Here is a 14,089-nt window from a genome sequence, read left to right on the forward strand (position 1 = left end):
AAACCTGATCGTGTTGTGTTCATTATTTCACGCCCATCAACATATTATTTGTAAATTGTTTTAATTGATTTGTAGCTTGAATTCCACGCGCAAGCGTGGAAAATGCGCGAAAGACAGTGAATTTCTTATTTAACTCCTTGTGTAATGCATAGAAGCAGATACAATTCAGCCCAAAAGGAAGATATATATATATATATTATTGATACTGGTTTTGGCGACCTTTCTATTTTATAAATAGTTTTGGTAAGAATCTGCCTAATCAAGCACTATACTATATAGTTCTCATAGATCGGAACGATAGAAACAGCACGCATAGGCACAACTGAGCTCTAGTTTTGTAATAAAATCTTGAACAAGTTTGCCATTTACAAGCTTTACTGTACTTCCATTATATAGGCAAAACAATGACAATATCGGAAACAAATAGTTTCTATCGGAATAGTCAATGTATATATAGTTGTTGTAGTTACGATTGGTATACAAATTAGTTCTTGAACAAAATTAAACATATATATCTATATTTTAGGCTCTTTACAACTGATCAAAATCGGAATACTATATCATATAGCTCTACTGGTCAAATTTGTCGAAAAGCCAGATTTAATATCTAAAAGTTGTCTGCATTTAAAGTTAGCTCGATCAAAACTAAGTTCAAAATAACATTTAAAGTCACAATCGCTTTGAAATGCATACAAATGCCTTTGACCTTTGACCCTCAAGGCGCACATATGAATGAATATTGATTGAAACTTACCTTATAGACCTGGCCGTAGGTGCCATTGCCAACGACCTCGATGAGCTCAAAGATGCCAGCCGGATCCTGGAAAAGACAAACGTGCGTTGTCAGAAATTGGTTTTAATTTTTATTTTTTATTTTTTAGTAGAAAAACTCTGAAAATGTCAAAGAACGAAATGCAATAAAACGCAGCGCAACAACAATTAAAACAATAACGCAAGGGGAAACGCCCCAAAAAGCCAAATCCTTAGCCAGATGCAAAAGGCAAAACCTAAAAACAAACAAACAAAGAAAACAAATCGGGCAAAAAATAAGGCTGCCAGCCAAGCGTTGAGATGAGCTAAGAACTGGGCGTGGCCGCGACGGCACAGAGACACTCCACAAACAACAACAACAACAACAAGAGGAAGAGCGAGTTTTTATTTTGGCTTTGTTTTTGTTTGTTTCTGTAAACAAATTATTAAGGCATAATACAAATAAGGAATGCGGCGCAGCGTTAAAAATAAAGCAAATACATGCCCCCCCCCCCCCCCCCCCCCCCCTCTGCACAACCCTCCCACACACTACGCCCCTGTGCATGCTCATGTCAAGCCATACAACAACAAATCGCATGCGAGTTCATTGACACGCAACTCACGAGCCAGGCACGAGGCACGAGACATCGCCAGAGTCGAGACTCGAGACTAAACAACGTGTCACGACCTGAAAAGAAGGGCAACAGCAAAAGGGGGGGCGTGCCCTGGCGGCCCCCCCAGAGGGCCTAGTGACAGCTAAGGTAAACGCCAATTAAAGCAATAACAACAAGAACAACAGCAATAACAACAATTTCAACAGGTAACAGACTTCTTTTTGTTTCTTCTCTCTTTTTTTTTGTCAGTGCTCTAAATTTAGTTTATGGCAGGTCGAAAGAGGGGGGCAAAGGGCAAGCAGTGGAAAGGGGGGCAGACATCAGTTAATCGAGAAGACATGCAAGTTTAGCATATTTGTATCCAAGTTGAGCTAAACGCAGCTAAGTTTCGTGAATAAATGCAATAACTCGGATTAGGGCCAAAGGAAAAAAGCAAGCATTACATTTGCAACAAATATACGTTTTCACATTCCACTTATTTTCCGCCTGTCGGAGTGAATCTTGTGTAGAATGCAGATAAGTTACGTGAATACATTGCTTAGAAGTTATTAACTTGGGGAAAAATAGCAAATATTTACAGAAAAAGGGAATGCGACATTTACATTTATACAGTATTTAGATTTTTCACTCATTTTCCGACAGTGGAAGTGAATCTTGTGTGAAATACATTGTTTAGGAGTTATAGGTTTATAGAATATATTTAAAGAAAAGGCTAATCTTACATTTACATTCATATAGTTTGCTGCTGTTTCACTCATTTTCCGGCCGTGGAACAGTTTTCCACATAGCTTTCACTAATTCAAGTGGAATTCAACAATTCAATACTGTACTTACTTTCTTAACATTTCCTATTACAACACTTTTTCAACCAAATGTCGCTCTTATGGATGGAATTTCATAAATCTGAGAAACTCAGATCCTCAGTATCCTCATGTAATAATCAGTAATTGTTGTAAAACTCTTAAAAAAAACCTGATAAAAACTGTAGTTTCTTATGGATTTGATTCGTTTAGTATTATATGAGGTCCTCTGTTAGTAGGTGGACTTCATAGAAATTATTGCCCAGCATTTTTATGGCTAGAATACCCGTTGTAACGGAATGCGTTCGCACTAGCGACTCTCTTTACAAGCATTTTACACATAACCCTACAAATTAACATCACCCCGCCCCCCTCCCTCTGGCCCAAAAGCTAAGCTGAGCTGCTCTTTGGCCTAACGGTAGCGGCAAATTCTGATATGCAGCAATTGTAATAGGCAAAAGACAAAGCGTCAGTCGAAGCCAAAATAAAAAGCAAAAAACCTAAAGAGAAAAAACGAAAGAGAGAGAGAGAGGGAGAGAAGGAACTATGGCAATGCCTTAAGTAGATTTATGGCTGCCTTCAAATGAGCAAACGTCAACGCCTCGCAGCGCTCGAAAGCTATCATTGTTCTTGTTCCTGCGCTGCCCCCCCCCCTTCTTCTTCTTCTTCATCGTCATGTTGTTGGTTTTTGGTGCTGGTGCAAAGTGTGTCAAACAAGAGAGAAGCGTTCGGTCAGAGAGGGGACAGCGGTGCAGGCGTCAGACTGGAAGCCAGTCGGCAATTACTGCTATTTATGGCTGATTACTTCACGTTGTAAAATCAATTAAAAATGCACGAAAAACTGAGCCAAGTGTTGCGCCCTCTCCCTCCTTGCTCTACCCCACTCCTTCGTCCGCAAGCAGCATCATGACTCATTAGCGTTGACATGCTAAGGCAAAACGCAAACGAAATGCAGCGCGGCGAGGGGGAAGTGTGGGGGGAAGCTTGCAGTGTTGAAGCATTAGTGTATAGTTCTGGCAACAGAGCGCGCTGCAGTTACAGTTATCAGTTGCGGCTGCCTGCTGTCCGTTTCAGGTCTCTCTCTCTCTCTCGTCTACCACTCGAGTGCGATCTCTCTGCTGCGCTCTCTCTATTCAATTCTAGAGGGTGGGCATATGAGCTTTGCGAATCAAAAACTTTTTTTTAGGTATTTTCACCAAAACTATGTTGAAAAACTTATTCACCTCGCGATCAATATATCAAATATCTACCATAGATACAGTTATCTGTGAGCACTGTCAACTATGGAAATATGTATGTATGCATGCTGCACAGCTGCAAGGGTATTCAATCTTCGACATTCCATAGATAAACTGTTCTTTCTTGTTTGTCTTTGTAGCAGTTCGTTGTATTTGTTAAAAACGGGCACGAGTGCAACTAAAACTGAAACTAAAACTAAACAACTTGCTGGCGACTTGTCTAAAACTCGCCGAGGCTGTTGCTGCGGCTGCTTTTGCTGGGCAGGCAAAACTGGATTTCTTTTTGGCCGTATACGCGAGGCTTGGCCCAGTTAGCAATGATATGATATACAGACGTGTGTGTGTGTGTGCGATCAGGAGACTCGCCAACAGGACGGGCTGCATATTGAACGCCCATGTTAAAAAATAAATAAAAGCAGCTTTTTGCATATGCATGAGATAAGGGGTAGAGGGAGGGAGGGAGGGAGGGGGGGGGCAAGGCAGCTGTAGAAGATAAACTACATATGTAAATGGGCATGCATGGGCAATTTATGTATGTGTGAGCGTGTGTGTGTGTGTGTGTGTGTGTGTGGGCTGCGACCAATTCGACTTGGAATGCAAAACATATTAGCAAGAGCTTGCAGCTAAAAATGTGTCTAAGAGCAGCGCGATTTCAGCTGACGGAAAGAAAGAAGAAAAAAACCAGTTAACATTAATAGACAGGAGTTGATTATAGACCCAACGTTCCCACAGAGCTAGAGACATGTGTCTAACTTTGAACACTTTTAAAAGCGTGTGGTTGCCGGTTCAACTCCAGCAAAAAATGTAAATTATTAGGTATTTCGGTATCGAGCCACGTTAAGATAAAAGACACAAGATTTGTAAATATGTAGACAACAAAATGTGAGGTCGCCGGTTCAACTCCAGCAGTATGTTTCCTCTTCTCTATACACTTCACATTTGCCAACCTTTAAACTTTGTTTAATATTTGCATAACAGTATTTATATGTATAAATGCAGACATATGCACGCATACATTTCTAACTATGCACACATATGCGCCGAAATATTTGGTAATTCCGTTTTCGCTCAGTGTATTTACCCAGCCGATGTTGATTTAACCCACAAACGGACCAAACCCAAACATGTGTGATTTGTTGTTGCTTTACGAGAGCTACAACAACAACAACAACAATCAAAAACAACTGCACAAATTGCAGCACTCCAAAAACAACACACAAACACACACACACACACACACACCAAATGTGGGCGAACACGTTTTTATCGCACAAAGCCAAATGCAATAAACGTTGATTAAAATAAATACACAAGCACACTCACACACACACACAGCTACGCACAAAAGAAAAACAAAGCAAAGACAAAGACAGTGCGTTTGTATGTGTGCGTGCGTGCGTGTGTTTGTGTGCGTGCGTGCAAGAAGCGCCGACACATGGCCATGCACAAACGAAGGCAATCAGCGCAAGAGCGTGACGTCAGCAGCGGCAGCGGCAGCGACTGCAGCGCTTATCAAACTGCACAAATAAAACAACAGCAAGCAAAGAACTCCGAGAGAGAGAGAGAGAGAGATAGAAAGGGAAAGAACACACATGCATACATGCATACATATGCATGTGTATATGTACACTGGCACTAATATGCATGAGTATATGTACAGTGGTCGCTCGCAAATTAAAAACTTTTCTAGTTTGCAACAAATGCAAAGTTCTTGCAAGCCTAAAAACAAAAGCAAATAAATACAGTGAAAATAACATGAGAACTTAATATTTTACTCAAACAATTTCAGGGCAGTTCTCATTATCGAGTGACCACTGTGCATGGCATACAATCTTATATCCACAGCTGGGTATCATTAAATAATTAATGAATCGACGCTAATGAATGCATTTTGTGTGCTCCAAATTGTTGTTGTTAAAAGTATCTTATCAGTTTAACAGTTGCACAGGGAATGAGGGCATTAGAAGAAGAAGCAGCAGCAGCACGAGCAGCAGCCAAATGCCATTCGCCTCGCTGTTGCGATGGCAGCTTTAAGGACTGTGACCTTTTGTCAAGGAGCACGGCTGGCTGCTGCGACAACAACAACAACAACGACAATAGAGACAACGAGCTGTATACTATTTCGGGGCACGTATTTCATTGTTTAATGACCTTTAAAAAGCCAACGCAGACGCGGCGCCCACGCGCCTGCTGCGAGAAGGCCAACAGCAACAGCAGCAGCAGCAGCAGCAACAACAACAACAACAACAACTCATGGGGCCATCACACGCCTGCCATTTTTTCTTTTTTTTTTTTGCCTCTTCAGTGCTTCATCATCAACTTGATGTCGTCTGCACACACACACGAACACAAATGCATGCATGTATTTACACACGCATAAGCATGCTGCTGCTGCTGCTGCTGCTGCTTCTTTTAATAAAGTAAACTAAACAATTTTCATTCTTGTCTCGTTTTTGTCTCGTCTTCTTCGACTATGAAGAGCACATGCACACATGCACACATGCACACATACCCATACACATGCAGCCAAGAGAGACAGCCGCCGTCTCAATCCACCTTATACCACATGCAACCCCACCGCACCGCCCACCAAGCAACTGCAAGTCAGAGTCAACAAACGGACACTCACAGACACAATCACGCACACACACACAAGCACATAAGCACACCCATACAGACACAAAGAGACAGGCGGCGCTGCTCCTCAACACTGGCAAAACTTTACTTTCTGTGGGTGCTTGCTTGCCGCATTGCCTGCTGCGACGTCGCCGTCGCCGTCGACGTCGACGCACTGTGTGCCGCCCAACGTGAGGCGGCAGTGGTGAGTTTAAAAGCTGTGGTGAATGTTTGCTGAAAGAGAAAGGCAAAGGCAAATGGCATAAGCAACGCGTGCGGTTTGTGCGTGTGGGGCATCATTTTCATTGAGAAATGAAAAATATAAAACACAAGCAGCAACAGCAGCAATAAACAAGACAAGACTTGGCAAAGCCGCTGACACCGGCCGGTCACTGCTGCCGGTGGTGAGTTGAGGCCATGCTGAGGTGGCCTGGGGTGGGTGGCAAACACAAAGAGAGCGCACAGCAAGTACTCCACACAATTGGCCACAGCAAGTACAACAAATGACAATGTGCCGTTATTATGATTTGCATTATGCAGCGTGGAGTGGGCGTTGCCATAGCCTACGATATTGCAATAACATGCTGGGCATTGTTTTTCGCAATGTTTATAAGTCTGTTAGGTTTTGCATTTCGAATTTATCAATTAATAAATATGTGCAGGTATTGTGAACAAGCACGACATTCTTATTGGATTACACAATCGATAAATGGGCAACTCCAGTTAGCAGCAGCGGCAGCGACGTCTGCTGCATAATTTGACAGGCTGCGCTTGATTGAAAGTGAATTTGAAGCGAGTGTGGGAGAGGGGGGAGGGGGAGTTGATGAAGAGTAACAATGCGGAAATTGCTTTAAAAAAAAAACAACAACAAAGTTATGCACACATGGCCACACCTTGCAGCAAATGCGAGACTCCAATTGTTGTGCATGGAGCTCTGCTGCTGCGGCGGCGGCTAACAACTTACCTTTAGTGCCGTCAAATCGATATCATCCAATGAACAATTCACCGATTGTGCCAGTTGTTGTTGCTGTTGCTGCTGGTGCGCCATTTTGATTTGCTATTTTTTGTTATTCTGCCTGCTGCGGCGGCGGCGCTGGCGACTGCTGATGCTACTTGACACAAACACACACACACACTGCTATGCAGGCTATGCACACCAACACACGCACGCACACATATACGCACACTGAGCCGACACTTCTATGTTGTTTTTTTATTTTATTTCAATAATTTGTATGCTGCTTTTTTATTGTTGTTTTGTTTTTTTTATTTTTCTTATTAAGTTGACTAAGCATAGAATTTAAATTATTTGCGCGTTGTTCTAAAATTAATGGACAAAAAGAAGCAGAGTTTAAGTTCTACAATTACGAAAAAAAAGCTATTTGGCTAACAAATCGTATTTGTTGCTGGCCACACAACTTTTCTCTTTTGTGAGTGAGCGCGTATGTATGTGTATGTGTGTGAGCGGTTGGCGTATGTGTGTAACGTTTGGTAAACGGGCGCGGCACGCACTTGCACTGATTTTATGTTATTTCATTTATTATATTGAATGCAAATACTAGTGAAATTAATGTTTATACGAAGCGAGAAATTTAATATTCTTATTCTTCAGCGATTATTCACACGGAGCACACACACACACACAGAAACAGGCACTGCGCTCTTCGATATACACATACACGCATTCATATACTGAAGTATATGTATACGTATGTTTGTGTAGGTAGACAGAAAAAAAATCTGCCACTCGCTTTTTCTCTTTGCTTTTCGTTGGGCTACGCTGGACACAAAACTGCGATATTCTTACATACTTTACGCGCACAGCAGTTAATGCTTATTGTTTTTGCATAACGAGCACAATTAACAACTGACTTGCCTAATTTTCAGCAAGTTCCGGTTTGTGCAAGTTCATGGAAAGTATTAAATAAATCTTTTCGCGAGCGACACGGACAGGCACGTCCGAACTCCGACGCAACAACAACAGAAATGTTAAGATCCCAGCTGTTATGGGTCTGTTATGCTCGATATCACGATGTGCGTTTATATCGATATGCGAATACCGATACTGTTAACTTTCTAGACGATACTATTAACCATTAACATAGCTGCCACTATCGATCTTAGTAGTGTTAAATAGTGCTAACAGTGCTAATTAATTTTTTTATATTTAAATAAATATGCTGATATCAGAAATGTTAATGAAATATCTCGGTTAAACTCAAAATGGCTATTTTAAACGGCTGTTATACTTAAATGCAACTGTTGGCCTTTAAAGTGTGAAAGCGTAAGATATCTGCAAAATTACCATAATGCTAACACACTGTTATACTGAAGTAGCAGAAAAATACTGAATAGTACAATAGAATACCAATAAGCTGCTACAGCCAACTTTATGTGTCTCAGCTTGCGTTGCTTGAAGTTGGCTGCACGCAATCCCGTGCTAGTTCTCATTTTGCGTTTACGTTACAAAATGTAACTAATTTATAGCCCGCATATATTTTTTTAATTTATCATTTGAAGCAGACACAAGAGATTTACATGTTTTAAAAATTGTATGGTTTTAAACAATTACAATATTTATTGCTTTCATTGAAAAGTAGAAACTGTGCAGTAGTTATTTTCCCATTACTTAAATTTCGTTTTAGGAAATATTTACTTTTGTCAATAACTTGCTGCGTAATAACAATTTGAGTAGTTCTCAAATTGCCCGCCAGTGGAGATCGATAAGCACGACACAAATTAATCGAGTAGAGCTAGGCAAGAATCGATACAACGAAAAACAAATCGATACCTCGATGCTTCGATGCCTTGTTTGAACATCGAGCACAACATTGTAATGCGAGATCGAGAGTTGACAAGACGTGCGTGAAACGAGCGCGGAACGCAAAACGAAAAATTTAACCGTAAAAGCAACGTACCAAAAGTGCCAACAACAAGAATGTACATAAAATAATAAGAAATAAAACGTAAAAAGCCTGTGCAAAATGCCATTGAAAATACGCAAAGCAATTGTTGAAAGCCGTCTAACTGTTAAGACCGCAGACCCCGTTGTTCTTGTTGCTGTTGTTTTGTGCTAATTAGAAAGAGCTGCGGCGTCGACTGCTGCGCCGGCGTTTCAGAACGCGGCAATCTAATTGTTGGCCCAAAAACAAAAAAACCGAAAAAAAAGCGGCAAAGCTGGTTTTTTTGCGCATCGTTGTGTGTGTGTGTGTTGTGTGATCAGTGTAAGTGTGCGTGTGTTGTGTGTGTGTGTGCATTGGAATTTGTTAAAAGACGAGCGCATTAAGGTCAAAAGCAACAAGTGACAAGCCACAGAAATTCTAAATTCTAATAAATTAACGCCAAAAGAAAAAAACAACACAAATAAATAGAAGAAGTTGTTGGAGAAAAAAAAACTGCTTACACGTAAATAAATCTCTTCAATCTGAGATTCTTTTTTTTTTGGGCTTACAACAAAAACGAAAAAAAAAACGCAGCAGCCAAAGAACGCCGCGCAAAGCAAAGCAACAACAACAACAACAACAACTTTCCGGTTTTCTCAGCTTCAACTCGCAGCGTCTCGTTCTGCTTCTTATTTTGTTACGTGTGTTTATCGATCTTCGTGGCTTACGCGAGCAGAAAAAGGCGAGAGAGCGAGCGAGAGAGCGAGAGAGTGAGAGAGTTGGGAGTGAAAACTAAAATAGATATAAATCAAATTTTAATTCAAAACGCAGCGCCACACAAAAAGCAACAACAACAAGTAGAAGAAGAAGAAGTCAACAACAAGCTGCGACGCTGCAGGACGCGAAAGAAAGGAAGCAGCGCAAAGAGAGAGAGAGAGAGAGAAAGATCACGCCGTCTTTTGTGTGTGCGAGAGCAAAAGAGAGAGAGAGAGAGAGAGAGAGTGGACGCTTAAGAGAGCGAGCGGAAGCCGTAAACAAAACAAAAAGCAAAGCAACATATTTTGTATACAGGATATTAACATAAATCATTCACGCTGGATTTAGGATACTACGAGGCTGTTAAAGGTAAATGATAAACATTAACATCGATTTTATGTAACTGTTAAGGCAGCACAAACAACAATAATAGCGCCAATAACATTTTTATGCAGTCAACGCACCTGTGCGCCGCACTTTATGGCCACAAATAAAAATAAGAAACCAAAAAAAAAAAACTACAACAAACCATACAAAACTTGTTGCATAATCGCACGCCAATTCGAATCCAGTTGGGCCTGTCAAACTGTACAGTTTTAATTGGAAGGGCGCACATTGCGTGCGACGCAGTCATCAAATGGCGAACGGCTGTCACACTTTTCTTATTAGCATAAGCTAAGGGAGCGAGCGAGAGAGAGAGAGAGGGAGAGCGCGCGCGCGCGTGCAGCCCGTTTACAGGTGCGCAGCAGCAGCTAGCGAGCTGGTCATTTAGCCTGGGCTCGACGTCGAGCTGTAAACTGTAAACTAGGCTAAATAGGGTCTCTGGCCAAAGCACGTTTTGGTCTATGGCTGGCTGGCTTTGGGGCTTGGTTTATTTTTAAACCGCATTCCGCGTGCCATTTGCAAACCAGTGCTGCCAATTTCGCTGGCTTGCACACAAAACTAGCTGGTTTTGGCTTTGAAAAATAGCCAACAGCGGGCACTCTGGCTTTAACAATAATAATAAGCCTTGTTTTTTGCTTGAAACAAGATACGAAAATTGAATTTGTGATTATATCAAAATCCCATAAACTTGTTCTCTTATTAAGAAAAGTTCAATTTGAATATGATTAATAATTATTTAGCTTTTTTTCTGGCTGTTCAAAAAGCTGTCACTGTTATATGTTAGCATATATGTACATATGCATGTACACACATGTTAATACAGCACCGTTAACATTAACAGCAGTTTGGAAAGCACTGCGACGCCGCTAGCTGCGATTACATAGACAATTACAGTGCTAGACAATTGCGCTAAATTAAATTACGCTTAACAGGGGCAGCTAAAGGCCAGACACACACACAGACACACACACACATGCGCACAGCCAATCAAAAGGAGTGAGAGCGAGAGCGGGCGCTCGGGCGAGTTGAAGTTTGCAGTTGCACTCATTCAGCGCCTGTCAAACTGCATATGAAATGCATTAAAATTCCAATTGGCAAAGCCAAGTTGGTCCATTTGATGCTTTTGCTGCGCTTTTGTTTTCATTCTTTTTACAGCTGCAGCTGGCCGCGTGCTGTCTTTGTTCTTGCTGCACTCCTTGCACTCACTGCAGTTGCTTTTGCTGTTGTTGTTGTTGTCGTTGTTGTTGTGGCATTCTTTAGCGTTTTGCGCAATTTGTGCGCTGTACTTTGTTTTGTTTTTCTCCCTTCTTTTTCATTTGCCATACACAAGTTTTACATTCACAATTGAAAGTTGGCCACACGTAATCCCGCACAGAATTTCAATTCCAATTCGACTTCCAATTGGACTTCCAGTTCCACTCAATCAATCACAACCTCATTTACTTAGCCTTTCCAATCAATCAAACTGCAAATTCGTTGTGTTGAATAAATTCCAGTTGGACTATAAAGCGGCTGCTCGAAAAAGTGATAACAATTTTTAATTGATAATTGCTCAAGTGGAGTACAGCTCCAATTGGATACACATAATTAATTGAAAGACCCCTGCAACTAGACCAATTGACTGCTGAACTGGACTGGAAAATGGGCTGGAAATCTTTAGCACATGAATATTGTCTACAGCTAATTAGAAAAGTGATTCATTTGATGCAATATTCAAGTACAGTGAATGCTCGCTAAGGGAAACTTTCTAGTTAAAGAATATTTGGAATTTAGCGAAATTACATTTTGAAAATATGTAAGCAAAAATGTTACTAACATAAAAATGTTAGATGCATGTTAGGTTTCAAATGTTAAGCAACACAGTGGAGACTCGCAAAAGCGAACTCTAACAGATTTACATATATGAAAATATTAAATTAATGGAAAAAAACTTGGAATAACTCAAGATGACCTTGAAGTTAGCTCTAAAATATGTTTTATTAATTACTGTAAATTCTAACTAGCGAGCATTCACTGTACTTGCTCAACTGCAAAGCTGTTGACAAGCTGCTTTTGTAAAGATTTTCATTCGATCAGCTCATCTTACACGACAATTACGTTATCTGGCATTGAGAATATATATGTATATATATATATATATATATATATATATATATATATATATATATATATATATATATATATATATATATATATATATAAGTAAATTAATGGGTCACTATGACAAATTCCGTTGAATGATTGGAACAACTTAATAAAAGTCGATTATCGATGCCCAAGTTTCGGTTATCAGCCGCGTTTCATATAAAACGAAGTCCAAAAAACTCGCAAATGAATATCAATAAAGCGAATATATAGTACATATACATAAATACACACACACATATATATATATATATATATATATATATATAGATTTTGATTTAATATGGCGACATTGAAAGGCTAAACAATTTGTTTGGCAAATTGATAACGTTTCACATTTGCGATTGCTTTCTGACATTTTCAAGTTGTTTTTATTTTTGATTGATATTCAAAAGTGGAGTCGACTTTTTGTCGCAGTGTACAAGGTGTTTGGTGGGCGGGGGTGGGTGGGGGAAGGGGGTTTCTCTCTTCTAAACCAACAAGAATTGTAATTAACTGTTTTGCAATTGTTGCGCTTGATACAAGCCAATTTTGCATTTACATTCTCGAGTTCTACTAACATACATACACACACACACACAGACACACACACACGTATACATTTGCATATGTATGAGTGTGTCTAGGTGTATGCACAGATAGTTCCAATTGGCTGAAGCTGGTTGCCAAGTGTGTCAGGCAATTAGAAACAACCGTAAGTTAAAGTGCAAAACGGCAACAGTGTGTGACAGAGAGCGCAGATAGAGAGCGTGAAGGAGACGAACGAGAGAGAGAGAGAGGGAGAGAGAGAGAGAGGAAGAGTGTGCGTAATTTCACTTGTCTGCGAGGCAAAAAGGCGGCCAAGCGGTTTTTTTTGAACGCCCAAAGTTCATTTTCTAAGCGCGATTAGGAAAACTCTGCTTGAAAAGAAAGTACTTCCACCAAAAACTAGCTAGTTTAGAAGTACGCAAAATTTCAGCTATAATGTAAATTAGCAGAATTTTATATTCCAAAATGTTTTCATACGAATAAATGTTGCTTACAGAGATTAGGACATGTTTTGCTAATTGGAATGAACTCTGGAAAGTTAACATTCCAATTCACTGGCTTAGCAGTACCATAAATAACAAGATTTCTTCAACAAGATTTCCATTTAACAGTTGAAATAGAAAGAGTTTTAAGCTTACATGTTTAATAACATAATGTTTAACAACATTTCACTTAAGTTTACATATAACATTTCATTTGTGAACAGAAAACAGTTTTAGGCTTTTAACAGTAAGCTAAAATGTGAACTGCTTATAGAACACACACTCGCAAAAATGTTAACAGCAGCTTTCGAATTGCTTTAACAGTGTGCGCATGTTAATAACATTGTCATTAAGATTGCGCTTAGAGGATAACTTCAAGTCTTGCCGTTTTTACTTGAACTTCCTTACTTGTTGTTCGCTTGTTTTTTTTTTTTTTTTTTTTTTGTATTTTTATTTTGCGTTTTCTCGCGCGCGCCAAAAACAGCAAGTCACTCAAAGAGCAACAACAATAAATGCACATTCAAGGCTGCAACAGCAACTGCAGCGGCAACAATCGCAACAACAACAACAGCAACTCGCTTTGCTCAAACTGGTTTTTCCAATCTTGTGGTTTGCTTTCTTTTTTTTTTTGTTTTTTTTCTCTTTTGCTGCGGCTGTTAACTGCACGTAGCCAAAAAATATGCTAAAGTCATATCGCAACAACAACAACAATAACAGCAACAACAACAATAACAGCAGCAATAACAGCGACAGCAACAACAACAATAACAGCAGCAATAACAGCGACAGCAACATTTTTATTGAAGAGAGCACAGGAAATGCACTTAACAGATGCGCATATATGCAGCTGCATACACACACGCACACACACACACACACACGCACACTTTCAGT

General features: G+C 40.1%; 2 protein-coding genes across 6 annotated transcripts in view; one reads left to right on the forward strand and one right to left on the reverse strand.

Moving 5' to 3' along the window:
• LOC115770997 (serine/threonine-protein kinase mig-15) overlaps nt 1-7,975 on the reverse strand; it is a 36,810-nt gene extending 28,835 nt beyond the window's left edge. For all 5 annotated transcript variants that reach the window (XM_030716495.1, XM_030716494.1, XM_030716497.1 and 2 more), the window contains exons 1-2: nt 6,983-7,975; nt 755-820 (exon numbers count right to left, since the gene is read on the reverse strand). In XM_030716495.1, the coding sequence (XP_030572355.1) occupies nt 755-820; nt 6,983-7,066 (150 nt within the window). In that variant the 5' untranslated portion in view covers nt 7,067-7,975. The remainder of the gene's footprint in view (nt 1-754; nt 821-6,982) is intronic.
• Nucleotides 7,976-9,731: 1,756 nt separating this feature from the next.
• The window catches only part of LOC115771175 (spectrin beta chain, non-erythrocytic 2), a 41,910-nt gene continuing 37,552 nt past the window's right edge, over nt 9,732-14,089 (forward strand). The window contains exon 1 of the mRNA XM_030716759.1: nt 9,732-10,025. The gene's annotated coding sequence lies outside the window, so the exon portion shown is untranslated. The remainder of the gene's footprint in view (nt 10,026-14,089) is intronic.

Source organism: Drosophila novamexicana, unplaced genomic scaffold (assembly GCF_003285875.2).
Source record: "Drosophila novamexicana strain 15010-1031.04,08,12 unplaced genomic scaffold, DnovRS2.1 tig00000024-arrow-pilon, whole genome shotgun sequence".
Lineage (NCBI taxonomy): Eukaryota > Metazoa > Arthropoda > Insecta > Diptera > Drosophilidae > Drosophila > Drosophila novamexicana.